The sequence below is a fragment of the Cinclus cinclus genome, chromosome 5 (assembly GCF_963662255.1).
Source record: "Cinclus cinclus chromosome 5, bCinCin1.1, whole genome shotgun sequence".
Classification (NCBI taxonomy): domain Eukaryota; kingdom Metazoa; phylum Chordata; class Aves; order Passeriformes; family Cinclidae; genus Cinclus; species Cinclus cinclus.
In genome coordinates this window covers 72,471,349-72,492,443 of record NC_085050.1, presented here as the reverse complement: position 1 = coordinate 72,492,443, position 21,095 = coordinate 72,471,349, and the positions used below count along the sequence as shown (strand labels likewise).

Genomic DNA, 21,095 nt, shown 5'->3' with positions numbered 1-21,095 from the left:
GTTCCGTCCTGCCCGCGGCCGTGAGGTCGCTCATGAACCTGGTAGCCGAGTTTTCCTGTCGTTCTGTGGCCGTGAGGGCTGGCTCGGCATTCCTACTCACACTCCTTAAGGTTCCGCTAGTGCACTGACAGCTTTACTCTGTTACCGAAGTCCGTATTCGGGCAAAGGAGGAGCGAACAAGAAATAAATGGCTCCCCAGGGATGTGGTCACAGCACCAATCCTGACACAGCTCACGGAGCGCTTGGACAGCACTCCCAGGCCCGGAGTGGGATTCTTGGCTTGGCCTGTGTAGGGTTAAGGGTTGGACTCAGCCGTGGCACCCTATGGGTCCCATCGATCTCGGCATATTCCGTGATAAGCAGGTATTTCTCTTCCGAAGTACCTCAGTGACCCCTTTTTCTCGCCTTTCCCCCGTGGCAGAATCATGGACCCCAGCTTGCTGAGGGAGCGGGAGCTGTTCAAGAAGCGAGCCCTTTCCACGCCAGCCGTAGAGAAGCGCCCAGCGCTCTCCTCGGACTCCTCTGCTTCCAAGAAGAAGAAGGCCAAAGTAGAACAAGGGGGCTCCTCCAGCTCAAAACAAAACACAGGTGGGTGGCAGTCTCCTGACCAGCAGCTCTTTGGTGTTGCCTACTGTTTGCCTTTAAGCTATAGTTTATTAATGTGACTGTATCTGTGACTTTTTTCAGTGGATGTTGTCATTCCTTCTCTTAAATTGCCACTTTTGTTAAGAAAGTCACACAATGTGAAAAACCCATTCCCCACTGTGCGCATGTGTTAAACCTCATCTCATGGTGTGTTTGCTGTTGCTCCCTTGGAGGAATTGCTGCTGCCCAAATTATTCATGTGGAACTGTGCTTTGGTTTGTGGGTTTTAGTGCTTGCTGGACAGGCAGTAGCTGTGGGGTTACTCATTTTATCTGTGTCTGTCATGTTGGATAGGGCCTGGAGCAGCCTGGAAGGTGTCCCCATGACAGGGGATTGGAGCTGCATGATCTTTAGGCTCCCTTCCAGCCCAAACCCTTCTGTGATTCTGTGATTATTTCTGGCAAGAGATCACCTGAAACATTTAGCTAGCTCTAAGTTGGAGAGTATTCGTACACGAGATGGATTTTGCAAGGTGCATCTTGTCTGGCTTGTGTGTTGTAATTAGTAGCTGTCCTTGTTTTACCTTGAAGTTAAGCTTTGCTCGTGGGCACCAGGCCTTCCAGAGGTTTCTGCCTGTTTCACTGAGGGTTTGTGGCATTTCCCTGGAATGGTGGCACTAACAACGCATCTCTCAGTATCAAATAAACCGTTAATAAAGCAGCACCAAAAATAGCGGGAGTGTGTGGAAAGTGCAGCACCAGGGAGAGGATTTGCTCCGAAAGCAGTGGCAGTTCTCAAGTGTACTCTAAAGGTCAGATCAAATGCCAGGAGTTACTAAACCACAAAATACCCTCTTCTGCAAACTCAGCCTTTGCTCATGTTTTAAATAATAGCACACGTGGCTCTCTCCTAAACTCCTAAAGAAACAATAGAGCTAAAAGCAACAGAGAAAAACGTCAGGGAGTTTGGGAGGAGTGAAGCATCTTCTGTCCCAGGGGAGCAGTTGGGAATTTGGATATGTGTCTGCAGCTTCTCAGGCACCAAATAAAGTATCAGCCACACATTCTAAAATAAATCAAGGGAGGCCAGGTTTCCATCCATCCTTTTTTCACACTCTCCAAACAAAACAAAATTCTGCGTGGAATATTCTAAGCTGCGTCACTGGGGTGAGTGGGGTTTGTTGGGAAGAAGGGATTGGGATCAGGAGGAGGGCAGAGAGTACAAATGTGAGTCTGATCTGGAGGATTTGAGCAGATAAAGAAGGTTTCGCTTTGTTTCTGTGGTTTTGGTGGATTGAGTGTTTCTTTAAGTGATTTTGTGGCTGCCAGACAATTAGCTTACACAAACAGTAAGGGACCCAGTGTGGCTCTGAGGGAATAAACTTGATCTTTTATACTGCTGGCTGCATTCCAGGCAGTAGCAGAAAGGTTCCAGGGTTTCCGCAACATTTTTGTGCGGCAGAGTCAAAATCCTTCACTTCAAAACTCACCTTTTATTTCACTTGCCAGATGGGCAGGTGCCTGTGAGGGTATGTGTGTGTCAGAAACAGGTCTGGGGAGGTGGAGTAAAAACCTGATGTTGAGGGATCCCTGTCCCACCGCCCCAAAGAAACAAAAACTACAGTGGGCAGTTGTAGTTTTGTCATGCAGTGGCCACAGAGGTGACAAATGGAGTCACAGTGTTTGTGTGTTGGCACTGATAGTCCCTGGGTGTGTAGTGCCCACAGGTCCTGCCTCGCTGTGTGGTTCTGTGATTTTGTGACTCAGAGAACCTGCCCTTGTCTCTTTTGGCGGGGAGGAGAGGTATGGAGACCATGCTAATCTTCAAATGACTGCACAGCTAAATCTGTGTGTGTGAAGGCTGGCTCTAATGTTCCCACTGCTCCTACAGAGACTTCTATACAGACTTTGCTATCATTAGTTCAACAAGTTATTTGGGAAAATTCCAAAATAGTTTACTCAGTTCAGAATAGGAACTGGAAAAGAAATCAAATGGATCAGGTCTGGTTTTGTTTCATTTTATTAATCAGTAGTAAATTGTAGCTATGGTCTTAATCTTTGCCTTAAGACCTTTGTCTCAGTGTTCTCCACCAACAGTACTCGAGAGCTGAAATCTTCAGGGGCTACTTTGTGGGAAAGGATCGTCCTGAGTCTCCTCTGGTACTGTGCAAGGGGACACCTTTGTCTTCTGTTCCTTGTGCCCACACGCATTCCCCTTTGCAGACCTGTGAAATAAAAAGCTGGGACGTGTCCCAAGTTTTGTCGTTCCGTGTGCTTCCTGGGAAGGCATTGCCAGAGCAGCAGAGCCTGGCGTGTTTCACACGCCTCCCTCTTATGTGCAGCCATGATGGGCATTTTGTGGGAATGCTGTAAGTGTCCAGAGCATTTGCTTTTAGGAAAGAGACATTAATTACTGCAGTGCATCCCGATGGCTATTCTGACCCCTTGAGCAGGACTTTCCAGCAGAGGGTAACATGTCCTCATTATCACTGACATTATCTTCATCATACTTCTTGGTGTGAGTCCTGAATTATCTTGTTCTTGGGGCATTGGCTTCCATCAGTTGTGCTTTTCATTTTGAGCTTGAAGCATTCTCTGCACGGGGGACTGGTCCCGGCCAAACTGTGAGAAGTGTGTCTGAAATGAATGGTTGTGAGGATTTGTGTCTGCAGGAGGGAGTTTGCTTCTCCAGGTGAATCGTTGGACTAGCTGTGCTAGTTCATAGTGCCCTGGGTGTCTTGTGACTCCATCTCACCAACCAGGAGCACCTCGTGTCAATTAGTAAGTCTCCCAGTGTGTCCAGTCCTTCTGAAGCTTAGTCATGCTCAGCCTGAGAGAGGGGTTTGATACACACACACACACACACACACACACACATATATATATATATAAAAGAGATTGTTATAAGTACTGGCCATAGCACAAAGGTTTTTCAGACATGGATGGACTGTGAGGTCACTTATGGCTGTGGCCATTTAGGTGGGTTTTGTTTCCCTCATGGCAGGAATATTTTGTGGGGTTAATACAGTTAAATAACTTGTCCCACGTGTAGCTTTGTTCTGGGACGTTTCTGTGCAGGCTCGGGAGTGTGAAGGGCTTGCCAGGAGTTACTGATGGCCGTGCTGTTGGACACTGTTATTACAGCTGTCATTTGTAACTGCAGAACTTGAATGGTTTCGAACATCACAGGCACAACCCAGCTACAGAGGACTGGTGAGCCAGAGGTGTGAGAGTTCTGTGGTCAGGACGTGAAGAAGGGCTGAGTGTGAGCTCTGCGATGTGTCAGCAGGCAGATGAAGTCGAGTGAGATTCTCTTGGGCAAAGTGAAGCTGCCCTCTCTAGCACAGGGCTGATCCTGGCCTGGCCTCCTGTGTGAAAGATGTTGGCACCTGAAAGCTGCCCCTGGGCTGGGTGACATCCCTCTCTTCAGTGGGGGAGGTCTGTGGCCCCCAAGAACTCCATCAGTTCCAGTTTGGCTTTGAAAGTTTGGAATATGGATGATAGATCCAGCGTGTCCAACTCTGTAGTGTTGTGGTTGCCACAGAAGTAGCAGCCTTGGGACAGAGAATTTTCCCTGTTCATTTCCAGCAGGATTTTTGGAAAGGGTCAGATGTTCTGAAGGTAATGGGTTATGCAGGCCTCATGACCCAGAAATTGTTGGCCAGGCTACATATGAAGTGAGGGGAGAAAAGTTCCCTGGAACTGGAGAAGTGGGGGAAGAAAGAGTGAAGCTTACCCTTAGGAGGACTAGAAAAGACCACTTTAGGGGTACATTTCTTGTTGGCTTAGTTTTCCTCCCACCACCCTCTCTTGTAAAAGCAAGAAAGCAATAATAAAAAGTGCTGCCAAAGGCTAGAATTTACCCAGTCCTCTCCTGCCTGAAGGGTCTCTTGCCGTTCAGCCCTTCTCTCCCAACTCTTTTCTTACCCCTTCTCTGTCTGTCCTGTCCCTATGTAGTCGACTCGGTGGGACAGCACTGTTGTCTTTGCACTGAATGTGACCAGACTGTTGAACATTTTATAAATGTTTTCTTCAGTTAAGCAACACAGTTTTATGCACGTTAGGCAACATTTGTTCGGTCAGGTAGACAAAATTCTATGCTAGTCACTCAATATAAACGGCGAGAGTTCATCTAAAACCAAAAATCCTTTTCCCCTCCCATAACACTGCATTAGATTGTCTTTCTGCTCAGCACTTGGAAAGCCTTTGCCAATTATTCCAGCTCACAACCAGAGATAAAACTGCAACCGTGGATATTTAAGTCCAAAAGAAAAAAAGCGCATGACTTGTTCATTTGTAAGGTACAAGAGGCTTCACTGGAGGTGTCAATTCAAGTTCTCCAAGTGCAGGTGCTCAGTGCTTCCTACACCACCTCTGTTTGACGCTTCCTGAAGCTGTTCATCATTGCTCTGACGGGATTGGGCTCGTTCTCCAAGTCTTTCACAGTTTTGTTTTTCGCACAGCAGCAGCAGTCCAGCAGTTCGTAGAGGAAAGCCAACACCACCAGAGAAACCACAGTGAAGATGAATATGATCAGTATAACAAAGCAGGCAGTGTTCCAGTTGTCGTGGAAAGGGTAAATTTTTTGCACTTGGAAGCCCAGATATTGGGAAATGGATGTGGTAGTCTCGTTCCAGTGAGTGCCGTTGAGGGTTGCCATTCTTGAAGAGCTGTCTGAGTATGCTCGTTGGCACAGATCGGGGAGCTGAAACACAAAAGCAAAGCTGTTGAGAACTCTGTCAGTCAAGGACATGCTGTGATATTTATCACATATTGGATCTGCTTAGGCTATATGCTCAAAGCTTCTGCGAACACGGACTGTTGCATACTCACACTTGCTCGCCAAAATATCAAACTCCAGATATGTAAGTTTGGGATAGGACCAGTACATTTATTTTAGTAGTGTCTGGTTCATGCAGGCGTCGTATGGTGCAAGTTATTCAGGAATGCTTATTTATTTCAATTATTTCAATGCTTATTTATTTCAATTATATGCACAAACAAAGGTTACGAACTGGATTTTCAAGGTGTGCAGAGGTTTTAAGTGCCTGTCCATCGTCAGTCTTGAGGCTGGCACCCGCATGGTGTGAGAGGCCTTATTATTTTGGAATTGCCTGTTAGCACAGACTTGTTCACCTGCAAAGCTCTCTTGACTTCAGGAGGGCAGATTTTCTGACCTGTTCATTCCCCTGCTCTTCCACTGCTGAGTAGTTTATGCTGGAGAAACTCGGGTGCCCAGGCGGCACGGAGAGCGTTTGGAAATGTTGTTTGTGGTGTTATAGTCATTGGGATGGAGAACAAGGAAAACCCAACCCTTTCTTAGCAGTTCTTATTTCCAACTCTGCCTAACCCAGCGCTGTCTGTTGGCACCCAGCAGAGGAAGAGGCTGCTCTGTGGTGTCGGGGGAGATGAAGCAAGAACTTGGCTTCAGCAAATCTGCCTTTGCTCTGTAGTCTAACATCATAAAAATTGTCCAAGGAGCTACGGTAACTTCTGTTCATCTACTGTGGCTATAAGATGTCACAAGAACTTTTGAATCCCTCAGGCAATTTAAAACTGGGTGTGGGAGGAGGAGATGAAGTCAGGTCTCCATATTTCCTTGAGGAAATAGCAAGGAGTCTTTAGGTGGAACATGGTGGTGATGGTGTCTGCTAAAGCAGTCTGAGCACCTGTCCTTTTTCTGTGAAATTATCATGAAGAAAAAGATATGGTGAAAACCAGGATCGTGCTGCCAAACCAGCCTGTGATCTGTGTCTTATTTTTATTGTTCAAATATTATACCTTTTGTTCTTTATCCTTCTGTCTTTAAGGGATTTAAATTGAAGCGGAAGAGCTTTGTTGCTGGGAAGGTCCCTGGCATTAGCGTTCCATACAGACATTTACTGGAGCAGTTGCAGTAACTTACTGTTTCCTCTGTTAGATCTCTAACTGTGTACACAAATTAGTAATTGAATACACAAAGTATGACTGAGATGGATGGGATTAATTAAATTGTTGTGGGTTTTTTTTCCTTAAACTAAAGTTTACAGAGCAAATCCAAGCTAAAAATATTCCTGACTTCGAGAGAGTGCCTTGATTTGGTCACGGTCTGGGAAGGAAACTCAGCCAACCTGTTAAGGGGCTTAAAGTCGTGAGGATTTTTAAAGGAGTGGCTTGAAGACTTGTTTTAAAATCCATGAGAGAAAGAGAGAGGGGGGAGCCAAATAAAAGGATTTGGAGTCCCCTTTGGGAGTAATTAAAATAAGCAGGATTTAATTGTGTATTTTAAATGGCAAGATGATACCTTTGGGAAAGAAAGGAGTTTTGTTTTGAACTCTGTAAACGGATTTCTAAGACCGAGGGTTTTGTTGGAATCTGTTACATATAAGTTTGCTTGCTCTGTAAACACGAGGCACAAAAGTAGACTGTTTCTGTGATGCAAAATTTAGTAATTTTAGGGTGGTTTTTTGTTGGTTTTTTTTTTTTTTCATTTAATTTGCTCAAAGTGATCAGGATTTTGGGCCACTGGAGAGGTTGGTCAGATCTGCAGTGTAGCCAGGACCCTTTGCCAGCACAGCTCTCTGCCAAGGCAGCGGCTCCGTTCCCAAGAGGAACGTTTTGGACACGGCGTGGACATGGCCAGGCAGGAGCAGCACGGTGCAGTGCAGTAGCCAGCCCCATCCCACTCCACAGGCTCCATCAGGGCAGCCATTCCCTTCCCTCTCCACAGCCAGCCCCTTCCCACGCCACAGCTACCATCAGGGCAGCGGCTTGCACCGCGGAGAGATGTTTGTCTTTATGCCAGGGGGTAGAATTTAATACTCCTCGAGGAGGAGGAGGAGGATGGTGGTTCCTTACATTTGAAAGAGACACGGCAGATAAAGATCTTAGCTGTAATTATTAAAATACAAGGCTGAAGGAGCTATTGCTGACTGCTCAGAATTAAAACAGCACTAATGGGGTTAGTGTCCTTGAAAGCTGTCAAAAATGGGCTGGTTTCCTGCAGTTTTACTTATTTGTAACAGCACACTTCAGATTCCTATCATCAGCCAGTCTGATTTGCAATCAAGTCAGCAATTGTATGTGTCCAAAATGCAGTGAGTTAAATATTTAATGAAGTGGCTCCTCTAATATCTGCACTAGGTTTTAATTTAAAAGCATTGGCATCTTTGGGCACTGCGGAGGAGCAGCTTTATTTGAAATCATATTCATGGAGTAGAGGGAAATGACTGGCAGAAAATCCTTTTAATGCAGCACTGAGGAAGTCCTGTTTAAGAAAGCACTGAGCAGGGGTAAAAGCATTTACAAATCTCAGGTGCATTCTAACCTGGCTGTTTGCATTGTATCGATGGCTGCTCCAGTGTTTCCAAAGATAGCAGCAGGCAACAAGATTTTCTCCCTACACAGTGTATACCACATTTCTAGAACAGGTTTCTCTTCCACACACACAGATCTCTTTTAGGCAGCCTAATCTACGGAATACCCCCTGGGAGGTAACATTTCTCACATTTCAGCTGGAGCTGTCTTTGTTTTAAGGAGAACCCTTTCGCTGTCATTTCTGTGAAAACACACAGAATCAATCACAAGGAATTCACGTGAGGCTGCAGGAAACCATCCACCTCCCCTGTAAGAACGAAACCCATTTTGTTTACTGGATCTTGGCTTGTTGTGTTAGCTTTGCTGTAAGATGGAGTGGTCATCAATTTTCCATTAGTGCACAGATGGTGAAAGTGCTTGTCTGATCGTGCAAGACAAGCTCCTCCGCGTTCGGTGGGATAAACCCTGCTCAGCCTAGAGAAAAATCATTCTGATTCCAAGAAGCTTTTACAGGTTCTCAGCTTACAGGCATATTTTCTTTCAGTAATCAAGATAAACCTCAGAGAATGTTATAAAATGATACACACCTACCTCTTGTGTGAAAGGATGCTGAGAGAGCGCCGTTCTGGTCCCTTTTTTTAGTGCAGCCTATGGCACAGCTAAGATGGAGCTTTCCTTCCATTGGCCAGAGCACGATGCTGCTGACAACTTCCTTTGTGCTCATTTGCATCAAGCCCTGAACCCCAGGAGTAAATCATTCATAAATATGACTCTTAGTGTCTGAAATAAAAGCAAATGCCTCCCTGTTGTTGTTTTTTTTGGGATGGGATGTTCTCGTTTAGCAGAGGAGCGCGCTGGGAGCGCGCCTTGGCCACGACCCCGCTCTGCTTTGTGCTGGGATCAGCCATCAAACCGTGACGTTTGAAGTGTTAATATCTGCAGGTTTCCAGCCTCACTGTATGGTTAGATTCTCTTGTCGTGAACTGTAGCAGGCTGCAACCAGGCAGATTAAACGAGATAATCTTCCTGATTCAATTGACAGAACAAAAACATGATAAGTCATCTTAGCTGTTTGTTTGTACCTCTGAATTAATTTTGATCGCTTCAGTCCTTTCATTACATCTCTTTATTTTTCTATTTGCATTTATTGTTACATCTGTATATATTACATCTAATTTATTTTTCTATTTATTTATAAAATGTCCTACATAGACATTAATTTTCCATCTTAAAAGGGAACCCTGTAGGGCAAAATCCCTGTGGACCACATCTTCAGGGGGAGCTGGCTTTTGATTTTCTTCCTTTTACCATCTTAATTTAGTAACCAGAATAAAATATTCTTCTGTAGCTGGAGCTACACTGATTCTTCCCCTTCAATTTTAGAATTCTTGTGCTGTGTAAAGCCTCCTAAGACCATGTCATCTAACAGCTTCGCGATTCTGTTCTTTTCTCACCCTTCGCTGATTTTTCCACAGAAATAGTAGGAGCTCCATAGCTCTGAGATAGCTGTTGTCCTGTCAGATGTGCTTAGAAATCACCAGAGGATTAATCAGTCCCCATGGTGACCAAGTTCTTTTTCTGGAGTAGCTGAAATTCCAAAAAACTATAGCCATTAGGTTTAAGCAGTGTTGTGCTGGTAATGAGCCTGTGGCCTGTGGTGGTGGTTTGTGGATATTTGTGTTTAATGTGCTGTGCTAAGAGCTGACGTTAATGAAATGGTCATTAACAACCTTGCAAGAATTTTTGAAACAAAATGATAGCAAACCTCATGATAAAGACAACCAGAGTTGACAACAGAGTTGTTCTCAGTTGTCCCAGTGGTGCAGCACACCAAGTTGAATTGGTTTGCATTTGTATAGGTCCGTTTAATAAATTCTCCACTAGAGCTACTTTAAACAGTAATTTTTTTAAAAAAAAGTATCACAGCTTTCCTTTACCTGCTGTGTAACCACTAAGTGCCTTTTGGGAAGAAGGGAGGCTTTCTGCCCCCATCTCAGCAGCAGGGAAGGTATTGGTGGAGCAAATGCAGTGCATTATTTCAGCATGCATTAATGTAGTGTAAATGATTATGGCATGTTAAGCCACCGAATTAAGCGTGTTCACTTGTGGCAGTAACTCTGCAATCACTTGCTGCTTTCCTGACCTTTTATTTGTGGAGTTCTGCTCAGAAATGTTCCAGAGCTGTGTCCTCGGAGTCTCTGGGTCTGGATCAAGATGTGTGCAAGGACTCACTTGAGGGTGGCTGCTTCTGCCCCTCCTGTTTTTGTCCATAGTCATCCTTTCAAAAGCTGCTGGAAGTAGAGTAAGAACGTGATGGACCTCAGAGCGCACGGGAGGGTATCAGAGCATCCTCTAAGTGTTTGTTTTCTTTCTCTGTAGATCACAGCAATGGATCATTTAACTTGAAAGCCCTTTCAGGAGGCTCTGGCTACAAGTTTGGAGTCCTTGCTAAAATAGTGAATTATATGAAGGTACAGTGTTTTGGTGTAAAAAAAAGAATACTATTTTTAAATACAATAATTGTTTCTTTTCCTCTGGTAGCTGGAAAATGCTGAATGTTTCAACCTCTGAAATTTTTTTACTGCAAGAGTGGGAATTTCAGGAAACTGCTTGTTAAATTCAAAGTGCTGTCACTAAATGAAATTGTCAGCATATTGTTCCGTACCTGAAATCCTAATTATCCCAGATCACTTTACAACGAAGATAATGTGGTTTATTTGCAGGAATTTCAAGATGCTGTCAGGTTTTGGGATTCATGGGCTATCGATCAAAATAAAAGTGTGGTTTGGTGCCAATCTTAGTTACTTTTTGGTGATTAAGTTGCTGAATGAAGTGAGCCCAGAACTGTAATAGATCCTGTTTGCTTTCCCAGACCCGGCACCAGCGTGGTGATACACACCCATTGACCCTGGAAGAGATCCTGGATGAAACACAGCATTTAGATATTGGACTCAAACAGAAACAATGGTTAATGAGCGAGGTAAAGAAAACACATGTTGAGATTTTCATTAAAGAATTCTGATAGACCTTTGTTATGCACATTTAATAAGTGGTTAAATACGTAATCCCTCCTCCAAGAAACTATTAAGTCAGACTGTAACATTCCTTGTTGCCAGCACTAATATTCTGGGGAACAGAAACCTCTGCTCCAGCAGCCTTGGTTGTGAGAGAAGCTTGACTTTGCTGAAGTCTTTTAAAAGGTAGCTCCAGGTTTCTTCCATAATGAACCACAGTATCAAAATGCAATGGAAGAGCTCCTCCCAAGAATCTGAGCTTTTCCCAGATGAGAAAAGGTAAACAAATACCCTGCAGCACCAAAATTGGGTCCCTACTCTGTTAAGAGGTGCTCTGTGTCGTGCTGAATTATGCCTGGGCTGGATGATCTAGGATCCAAGGATTTAAAATCCATTTAGACTCAGACCTTCAGCCTGGCAGCAGTAACGAGGTTGATGTACTCAAAAGCACACCAGAACAAAAGTCCTGAATGTCTGCACTGTTTCAAGGTTTGACATTTCTGTCCCTGTTACAGGCTCTAGTCAACAATCCAAAAATAGAAGTTGTGGATGGGAAGTATGCTTTCAAACCCAAGTACAACTTGAAAGACAAAAAGGCTCTGCTCAGGCTCTTGGACAAGCATGACCAGCGAGGGCTGGGAGGAATCCTTCTGGAAGACATTGAGGAAGGGCTCCCCAATGCACAGAAAGCCATAAAGGTGAGGAACACGTGTCTGCAGTTCAGCTGGTTCGCTTCTCCAAGGGAAGAGAGACACTGAGAGTTTTCTCATGAGTTGTTTCTGTTCTTTTGCTAACTCAGAAGCTCTTTCAGCAGATCTCCTGTTGTGGCCTTTTCTGTATTTCATCCTTGACATTCAGATTTGCCCTGATGTCTCGGTCCAGCTCTCAGAGCTCTTTCTCACACAAGACTCCTGATCTCCCACATTGCAGCTGTAGGCATTTCGTTCTGCTTTCACACCTTGACCTCAGTCCTCTGAATCTCTTTTTTGATTTATTAGTGTACTTATGTGTTTCATGGCCAGGAACTTTTCACCTTCTCCAGTTTGTTGTTGTTTTTTTGTAGCACAAAGTCTGGCTCTGTTGGAGTTGGAGACGTTCAGCTTGGAAACTAAGTGATTTTGAGTTGTTCTTTTGCATTTGTTTTTGAGGCTTTAGGGGACCAGATCATCTTTGTTAATCGCCCTGATAAGAAGAAAATTCTTTTCTACAATGACAAGAGCTGTCACTTTGCTGTGGACGAAGGTAGGTATTGTTGTACATAAGTTTCCATAACAGTTGATCTGAATTCATCTTAAGCACTTCTGTGTATAAGCAGTCTTGAGGTAGAGCAGTCTTTTAAGATGATAATGTAGTATTAGATGTGTCCAGATGTGAGGGGAATGTTTATATTAACATGAGGCTATGGAGACCAGCAAGTGAGTCCGGTGGTAGTGTCCTCTGCTTTATGATGGGTACATTGGAACATGGCACCAGGAGTCCAAGAGTTGTCCTCAAGAGTAGCAGTGCCAAAGACTAAAAACCACCTCACTGTGAATAAAATGGTATCTAACATTTTTCTGCTTAAGGGGAAGCCAAAAAAACCCCAAAACAATGATTGTGGGTGCAAGATTTTTGTAGAGGTTTTTTTTTTCAGTTTTTTAACCATGTGGCTTTTATTGGTGAATGCAGCAAGAAGCCATAAATGGAACAGAAGGAGGAAGCACAAGAGGGGTGAGATGTGAGGAAAATTGCTGAGAAGGGATGGCTACAACTGGGAGGAGAGCCCAGATCTGGGGCAGTGCTGCTGCCCAGGGCTGGAGTGGATTTGGGACTTCACAAGTTCAGCGTGTTTGCTGTGTCACCAATAGTGGCAAAATCCTCTGGTGCCCTTTTATATGCAGAAATTACTTGCAGAAATCAGGGTGTGTTCCAGTAATGGCGTTAATGCCAACATCAGGTGTCTGTAAATGCAGAAAGGGGAATGCAGTCTGTGTCAGAAGATCTTATTTTGAATGACTCAGTGACACTGAATGCTTTCTTTTGTTAATGGATTGTTCTTGTGACATGACACAGAAAGCCATTGTATCCCACAGCCTCACATTATGTATGGTAAAAAACAGAGTTTTGATACAAATTTCAACTGCTCTACTTACAGCGCCACAGGAGGATGCATAAAGATCTTTCTTTGCCTACCTCCAAGGGAATCTTTATTTCCAATAGAATTTAGCAGCTGAAGATGTGTGTCATTAACTATTTGTTTTGTACTGAGAGAACACACTTGTAATCTCAGTAATAATAGCTTTGTTTCACAGAGGTGATAAAGTAGAGACGACATCTGCAGCATTTAAAAATATCAGAAGGTTGAAGTGAATTTCTTTTTTAAACAATAATTTCTGTCATTTCTTGGTAGCAGCAGTGAAACTGCATGCAAAATGCAGAATGGATTCACTGGGGAATTTCTGATTTCCCAGTGTTTAGGAGTTTACCATGAACCCTGTCATTCTGTTGAGGTAGTGCCTCTTCAGTCTGTTAGCCCAGCGTTTTTGGGGATCTGAACATGGCCAAAATATTTAGAAATAAATGCTCTTGCAGTAACTTTGGAGACAGAGCTTTTAAGTTTTAGCCACGGGTTGTATCACAGTCGTGTTGCTAAATGTATGTTTTTTCTTGTGCAATTTTTTTCCAGATAGCAGGAACCCAGCCATACTAAAAGAGTTATCAGAGGGAGGTCTCTACCCTGTTGCTATTAGCTCCTAGTAACTCCAGGATTCTCTTATGTGGAAATTCATAAGAGAGCCCGTTTTGTTAAGGTGTAGACAGATTTCAGGCAGCCAGGATAAATCCCGTGCTCTTCTTACACAATACACGTTGTAGCACACCTGTGATTGCTTAGGAGCAAAAAAACAAAAGGGGGGGGGGGGGAAATTTTACCTCTTCCTCCCTCTGAGAGCAAGCTATTGCTCTCAGAGGGAGGAAGAGGTTAACAAACCCCTTTAAAGCTCTGGCCTCCTACTGAAGGATGGCATTTAAGCCTGCGGTGTGTGTCCTGAAGGGATCCAGCCTGCAGTGTTTGTACTTCAAGGTGCCTCTGCTTCCTTTTATCCGCAGGTGGCAGCAGCTTCCCACCCGAGCCAGAAGTGATGTTTTGTGTTGCGCTGTTCTTGCTGCTTTTGGTTTTCCTTCTGATGCTTTGTTCTGAGAGGGGGGCAAGGATATTTTCTCTTTGGTGGCTATTGCAATCCACCTGCATATGCCACAGTGCTGGGTTCATCCCTGAGTAAATTGACTTACTGACTGCAGCTGGAGCAGGTCCTTTTTCTAACCATGTTATCCTGTGACGAAGGAAACCCGTCTTTTCCGAGCAGCTTTGCTTTAGGATTCTTTCCAGAGCAGCAGAATGGTGTCTCTTAGGGAGTCACTGGCAGAATTGTCTGTGCACAGGATGAGTTATGACACGTCTCTCTGCCTTAGCAAGGCTATTGCAGCTCATTATCTCCGGCAACGTTAAAATGAAGTTTTTAAAAGACTGCAAAATAAGCCTTGAAGTGTTGGCAGGCTCTTTGATCTAGCAGCTGATGACAGTTCAAAATATGTTTCTGGTTTAATGTTTATCCTCAGAAAGAAGGTCTCTGTGCTCCTCGGTGCACAGTGCTGCCGTCTGACATCCCAGCTCAGAACATGTGTTGGCTGAGGTTGATAGCCTTGGAAGGTCGGGTGTCCTCTCCCACTCCTGCCTGAGCTCCATCATCAGAGAAAGAGGAGCTGCCAGGGCAATTTGGAGCTCCCTGCCTGGAGCAGTGGGAGGACCTGCTTTCTGGCAGTGCCTGCCTCTGCCCTTGATGGCTGAACAAGCTTTTCTTTCTCCCCCTGTGGAAATGAATCCCAATGTATCGCAGCAACAGAGCGGTGCCTATATATCGTGATCTCAAGGGTACTGGAGAAGGTTTTAGCAGTAAGGAATGGCTTTTGTTCTTCCTTTTATGTGATTAGCCGAGGAAGGTTCAGATTGCATGTGTTCCTTCTGGACTTCCTGGCTAATTAATCTACTGTCAGTGGTGGGGAGCTGAAAGTGTTTATAAAAGCAGAGCCAGAATTCAGGTGCTTCAGCCAAGTCAAGCGCTGCCTTTTTGTGCTGAGGCAAAGCACTTTGCATGTGAACAAGGCTTTCACCCCTGTGCTGAATGCTGAAAGGCCAGTTTGATTGCCTGGCTGCTGGAGATGGTATCTTTCCCAGCTGAATGCGCTACAGGAAGTATTTTCTTGCTAAAAAATTCGAATCCTCAATTATTTTAAAATTCTTCCTAAGCCTTTGAAGGGCTTCAGAAAATGGCCAAAGCTTCTTAATTTTAACGCTGTAAAAACTCCTTGGGATCAGTGCTTAGGGCTGTGGTGGTCCAAGGACGGCACAGATTCAACATCAAGCACCTTTTCCCAAACCCCTTTTCCCTGTGGTATAAATGCAGTGCTGCGTTCCCTGGGACTGTTAGGACTGTTGTCTCTTCCCTTCTGCGCTCTTACTGTCTGGTTTTATTCTTTGCTCAGCTTTTGGCTTGGCTCACTAAAGGTTTTTAATCTCTGCAAGATTTTATTACCTGTGTGATGTATCAGTTCATCCCCACAACCATCTCAACCTTTCTGCGCGAACAGGTGAGGCAGTCAGAAGTGCTGGATAAGCCTCTCCAAAGTCACCCGGCAGTCATTTACCCATGACTTCATTCCCCAAATGTAAGCAGTTACAGAAGGAAGTGTGTTAGAGTATAATCACTCAGGGCATGTCAGTGAAAATTGTCTTCATCTACGAGGCACCTCTGATGCTGTAAAATCAAGGTAGCTGTGCATCCTTACCCCTTGGGTATTTCAGAGAGAGAAGGTGTCTGCAAAATCTTTGTTAACACTGCCCTCGGCTTAGCTCTGTGTTGGTTTCTGCTGGTCAGAGCTCATTGTTTTGAGTCTGTGCATGCAGACTTCATGTTGCTGGAGATGTTAGCAAACATCTCAACTGGCTTTTCAGCCAGCTCCTGGTCTCATTTCCTCCTCTCAGCACTCAAAAGACTAGCTCTCTGGAGGAGCAAGGAAGCAGCCTGCAAGTAGTGTTGATTCTGTCCATTTTCTGAGTTAAAATATTTTAGTGATCAGATTGCATGATATTGTGTATAGGATTTGTTCGTGACACTTGCCTCAGTGCTGGGATCACAGCTTTCTGCCTCTTCTCAGGAAGATCTGCATTGGAATCAGGACTTAAAAGCTCTGTGGAAAGTGCAGATCTCAGTAAGGGTTCAAAGCACTTGCATGGCTTTGACCAGAAATTTCTTGGGGAATTTCTCCCCTGGGGATTTTTTCTGGGCTCTGTCTTATCAAAGCAGCCTAAACCCTGCAGAGATTGTCAGCTTGCCTGAGTGCAGCCTGCTGTGGTCAGGTGAAGCCTTGCTGTCTTTTTATCCTCCTGTAGCCCTTTTATTCTGACTGATGTATAAAATAATTCAGTGGTTCTGAGAGAAGAGTTTCTCGCCTTTTCTGTGCTGTGATAGTGTCAAGATCACCCAGCAGTGAACAGGACAGGGAGCAGGAGAATGGAATGTGCACTGTCATCATAATGGCTGCAGGCACCGCAGGAATGCATACATGCCAACCTGTTCTCCATGGCTGGCTGGAGCAGGCCAGCATGTGGGGAGCTTCCTGCTCCATCCATCCTCTTCCACTCCTCATCCCGGCACTGAGCTCCTTGTGCCCTGTCCACAGAGAAAAGAAAGACCTTGCGAAAAATGGATCCGGTATGTTGAAGCCTTCCCTAGGAGCTGCCTTCTGCCACTGTTGTCTGCTCTTCAGACACACAGCAAAAAGGCCAGGGTGACTGCATTTCCCATTCTTCTCAAAGAAACTGGGAAAGAGCTTTCCCTATATCAGGTCAAGGGTATATTTTGTGAGGTGGAGAAGTACCACAGCTACAAGTGCAGAGGGTTTTTTCTTGAGAGCTGTAGTTATTGCTGGCTTTTCCCACAGGTTCTCATATTTCAGAGGGGATGTCACAATAATTCAGAGAGTGTATTCCCAAGGTCTAAACTTTCCCTGGCTGTTAGGGGCATAGTCCCTGGAGACTTAAAAACCTGACAGGTAATGTGCAAATGGTTCAGTGCCAGCCATCCAGCTGCTCTCTTTCTTCAGACCTTGCATTTAGCCCAGTGTCTGGTGTTACACCAAGTCAGTTTTGCTATGTGATGACGGATGGATCTCCCTTTCCTTTTAGATGTCACACTAAGTGCAGACAGCTCCTAAGCACTGAAGGGTGGCAGCTTCCTGTGCTTCTTCACCTTTATCCTGTGCTTTTAGTTCCAAAGCAGTCCTTCAGTATGTTGTTGTGGCTCCCTCTTTCCTGGGCAGTGAAGTATTTTAAAGCCCTACATGGAGCTCCAGCATGGAAAGAAGATTCTTATGCAATTGCTGCAATCAAAGCAGTAGTGCTGAAAGCAGCCTGATTTATGGAGGAGTTTTTAAATGGAGTTGCAGAATATGATACGGTGACTCTGGTGGGGCCAATTAGTGGATTAAATTATCTGCATGTAAAGTCCATTTTAGCTCCACAGTTTTGGATCTTGGTGCCTGTTCCATTTGTGTTTCTTGGCCGAGTTTAAAAGGTGGATGTGAAGCTGGAGTGATGTTATAGCCATGGCACTACAAGAAATGCAGAGCACTGTAGTTAGATATTAACTGTGATCTGCACTTCTGTGCATGCTGATCCCTGAAGAGCTGACCATTTATTTTCTAGTGTTTAATTTTTCACTTCTGTTCCCCAGAAGAATGTAGACCAGTTTAACCTTAAGCACCTGTCCTCAACGTTCCTTGTATTTGCACCAGGGCGTATTTGTCCATAGATCCTGAACTCTAATGAGGGGACACATTTGTTTGCAGAGGATGTTATAAATAAGAGGACAAACCTTCTCCACCTTCTGCAGCAGGATGAGATGAGGGATGATCCGCCAGCTGTGCTGGAAGCCTGGAATCCCCCTCAGAATGGATGAGCAGATAGAGAACTTCTTGACTACAGTGTCAGTTCTTGCATTAAGGGATGTGTGCACAGTGGTCCCAGGGTGCTGGATAGCCTCTGTGAGAGACAGGCTGTGAACTATCTCCCTGTAACCAAAAGTGGTGTTTTGACAGGTTTTGGTTCTCTTCAAAACCACCAAAAATGAACGTTGTTCTTCACCGGTGAAATTCCTTTCTGTTGTTTCCTGGAAAGCTGGGACAGTCTCTTACTGTTGGCAACAGGAAGGAGAACCACCTGAAACTCGATGCATGTATTTGCATAGAAAAGCAAGGTGCCTTAGGTAGGGAATTGTTCCAAGGGCAGGAACCTGGGTTGGTTTTGTACACTCCCGTTTGGTTGCAGTGTGCCCAGAGCCGGGGTGTCTGTGGCAAGCCAAATGGGCACTGGAGCATCTCATCCTCCCTGCTGCACAGGACAGATCCTTAAGCATGCAGAGGTTGTGGTTGTTTTGACAACTGTATACTAAATTTATCTGGAAATAAAAGGAAAAATTTAGTCTTGCCTTGCTATGTGTGCCTCGTGTTTTATTTATAGTTTGTTAGCCAGACCTGCTGACAGGATGTATCTTAACTCCCTGCCTGGGGAATGAAGGGAGGTAGGATCGTACCAGCCGCTGCCTGGAGAAGGCATTCCAGAGGCTCTGTGAAACTTTACGTGAGGCAGAAAGTGTGCAGGCAGATGGCAGCTGCTCTAATTAAGACTTACTGTCTCTGTCTGTTTTCCTGCTGCTGTGGTCTTTAAGGTGTCTCTCTTCTTTTTAACACCAGAGGAATTTTAGTACTTTGTTATCTGTAGAGCACGGTATGGATCATATTGCAGTGATAAACGAGCTCAGAGACACTCAAGTAAATGTCTTGAACCTTCAGGGAATTAGACGATGGGATGACAAGTCTCCCAAGTCAGTGGTAGCTGAAGATGTGTAAATGAAGTTACCATTTATGGTTAGTGATTGCCCTTGGTCAGGAATTGTGAAACTCATTCACAGCCTGCACAGCTCTAAGAGATTCCAGGCAAAAAGAGACTCCGGTGGCAAATAAATAAGAAAAGCACAGGTTGCCTCTGGGTGCTCCTGAGTGCAGTTTAGCTTGAGGGTGTTTTGTTGTTGTTGTTGTTGTTGTTGTTGTTGTTCTGTTGGTTGGGATTTCATCTTTTCGGGTTTTGGGTGGCTTTGGCAGTGCAGCAGCATTTGGAGCGGGTAAAGGCTGTGCTGAGTGAGTGCCTGCTGGCGGTGACAGACTGACGTGCCAGAATGTTTTCAGCGTTTGAAGTCAAGTCTCTCTCCTTCCCCTCCTGTGGGGTCTTTGCCCAGGGTTCGCTCACTGGGATATAAAACTGGGTTTGTCGTTGCAGAATTCCAGAAGCTGTGGAGGAGCATTCCCGTGGATTCTATGGATGAGGAGAAGATAGAAGAGTATCTGAAACGACAGGGTATTTCTTCCATGCAAGAAACTGGACCAAAGAAAATAGTAAGAGATGGATATTATAGATCTTCCTGGGAAATTCCCCTTTCCTGATCCCGCAGTGTTAATTCCAAAACATGTTGGTGAGCCTATGCATGGCTTTGTGGAACTTGGGGAGGTGTGACCGGTGTTAAAAACTGGAAAAAGCAAGTGCTGCAGCCAGCAGCCAGTGATTTAATGACTCGTTAGAGCCAGTGAAACTAATCTGAGCAGCATCAAAAGAGGGCAAACGCCAGGAGTCCCCGTGAGCTCCACAGTGGAAGCTTCTGCTTGACGGTGTACAGTACATCGAGACTAGTAGTATTTTGGAAGGAAGGTGGGGGGTTTTAACTTTTCTGCTGAATAGCTTTGAAATCCTGGTGGGACTGTGGATAGAACTGTGGGGCATGTACCCATATGTAGCTGCAGTTAGGAATGCCAGCTTTACTCCTGTGCCTGGGATGCTGTGGCTCTGCTCTCTCCCCAGGGTCATCTCCCTGCCTGGATTGGGGTTGGAATTGGATGCTGTTGCTTCTCCAGGAGCCAGCACTTCCCTTCCCTGCCCACCCCTGGTTCTGGCAGAGCTCATCTTTGGCAGCAGCGGTGACCAGCACGGTGTCAGGTCAGATGTTACAGATCTTCTGACTCCTATTTGCTTCTTCTTGCAGGCTCCCATTCAGAGGAGGAAGAAACCTGCTTCTCAGAAGAAGCGCCGGTTTAAGACTCACAACGACCACTTGGTTGGAGTATTAAAAGATTACTCTGATGTGGTTCCTGGCAAGCAGTGAGCGGTTGAATTCTGGAGCAAGCGCGCGTTTCTAGATGGGCTTTGTGCTGCTGGGGGCTCGGTGTCTGCTCACAGAAGGACTGACTGTATATAATAATGTGATGTGTTTCCCCCACCCCAGCAACTGCCGAGGTGAAACAGGTCAGTTTAAGGGCAAATATGAGCTACTAAATTTAGAGGGTAATTTAATTAGCTAATGGGAAACGTGTCTTTGAGTAAGAGGTTTTCACTAGTTGCCTGTTGGCATAGGGTGATAAATGGTGCTCAGCATGTAACTGCAGGAATTCCTGCTCAGTGCTTAACTCTGCTTTTACATTGTTTAATGGGTATTTACCTGGAATTACTTACAAGGGGCTTTCTAGTGAGATTGAATACAGCATTTGTCTTACCTATTTCAGGGAAACCTTTTCCTAAAATCACTGCAGGCAAAGTTTCTTTCACAGTCAAATACACCCACCGTTTGTAAGCTTCTTCCTTGCCGGGACTGAGCTTTACTGAAAGGTGGTGATATCTGAGACTCACACTTGGAAAACCCCCTCTCCCAAAATCCCAGCAGGCTGCGGGATGGGATGCAGCCAGAACTTCCTTATGTTAATTAGGAATTGCCCTTGGCGATGTCTCCTGACTGTTGTGGGTACAAGTGTGTTGCACGTTCTGATCGGGGGCACAGGAGGGAAATAAAACGACGGTGTAATACTGAAGGTTTTTTTTTTTCTTTTAAGTAATAAATTTACAATGCAGGTTTCCAGTGTTGCTTCCTTAAAGAGTGAGAGAATGGGCAACTTTTGTGCTCGTTGAGTTTTCCTTTTCATGGCGGTAAAGGAATCTTTGTTATATTTTTATCGTCTCAGTGACTTACTGTTCTGGGCTAACGCTGTCATCTTTTTAACGATGGCTAGGGAGAGGGGAGGAACCACCTTAAATACAAGCTCCCTGTAGATGCCTGGTGTTCTG

The 21,095-nt window shown here is 44.9% G+C and overlaps 2 protein-coding genes across 10 annotated transcripts in view; one reads left to right on the top strand and one right to left on the bottom strand.

Moving 5' to 3' along the window:
* LOC134044105 (general transcription factor IIE subunit 2) overlaps positions 1–21,095 on the top strand; it is a 50,578-nt gene extending 29,483 nt beyond the window's left edge. For 7 of the 9 annotated variants that reach the window (XM_062493164.1, XM_062493166.1, XM_062493165.1 and 4 more), the window contains 3 exons: positions 422–588; positions 10,753–10,860; positions 11,410–11,450. In XM_062493164.1, coding sequence (XP_062349148.1) covers positions 422–588; positions 10,753–10,786 — 201 coding nt within the window. In that variant the 3' untranslated portion in view covers positions 10,787–10,860; positions 11,410–11,450. Of the gene's footprint in view, positions 1–421; positions 589–10,259; positions 10,352–10,752; positions 10,861–11,409; positions 11,593–12,042; positions 12,137–19,265; positions 19,382–20,022 lie in introns of those variants that run through there. The other 2 variants (XM_062493174.1, XM_062493169.1) reach the window with 2 other exon arrangements.
* SMIM18 (small integral membrane protein 18) lies at positions 4,948–5,244 on the bottom strand. Its single transcript, XM_062492869.1, has one exon. It carries the CDS (start codon positions 5,242–5,244, stop codon positions 4,948–4,950), a length of 297 nt encoding a protein of 98 aa, XP_062348853.1.

Bases quoted from the DNA above. Each gene is read 5' to 3' on its own strand.
- SMIM18 (XM_062492869.1), bottom strand. From the start codon at position 5,244: ATGGCAACCCTCAACGGCACTCACTGGAACGAGACTACCACATCCATT.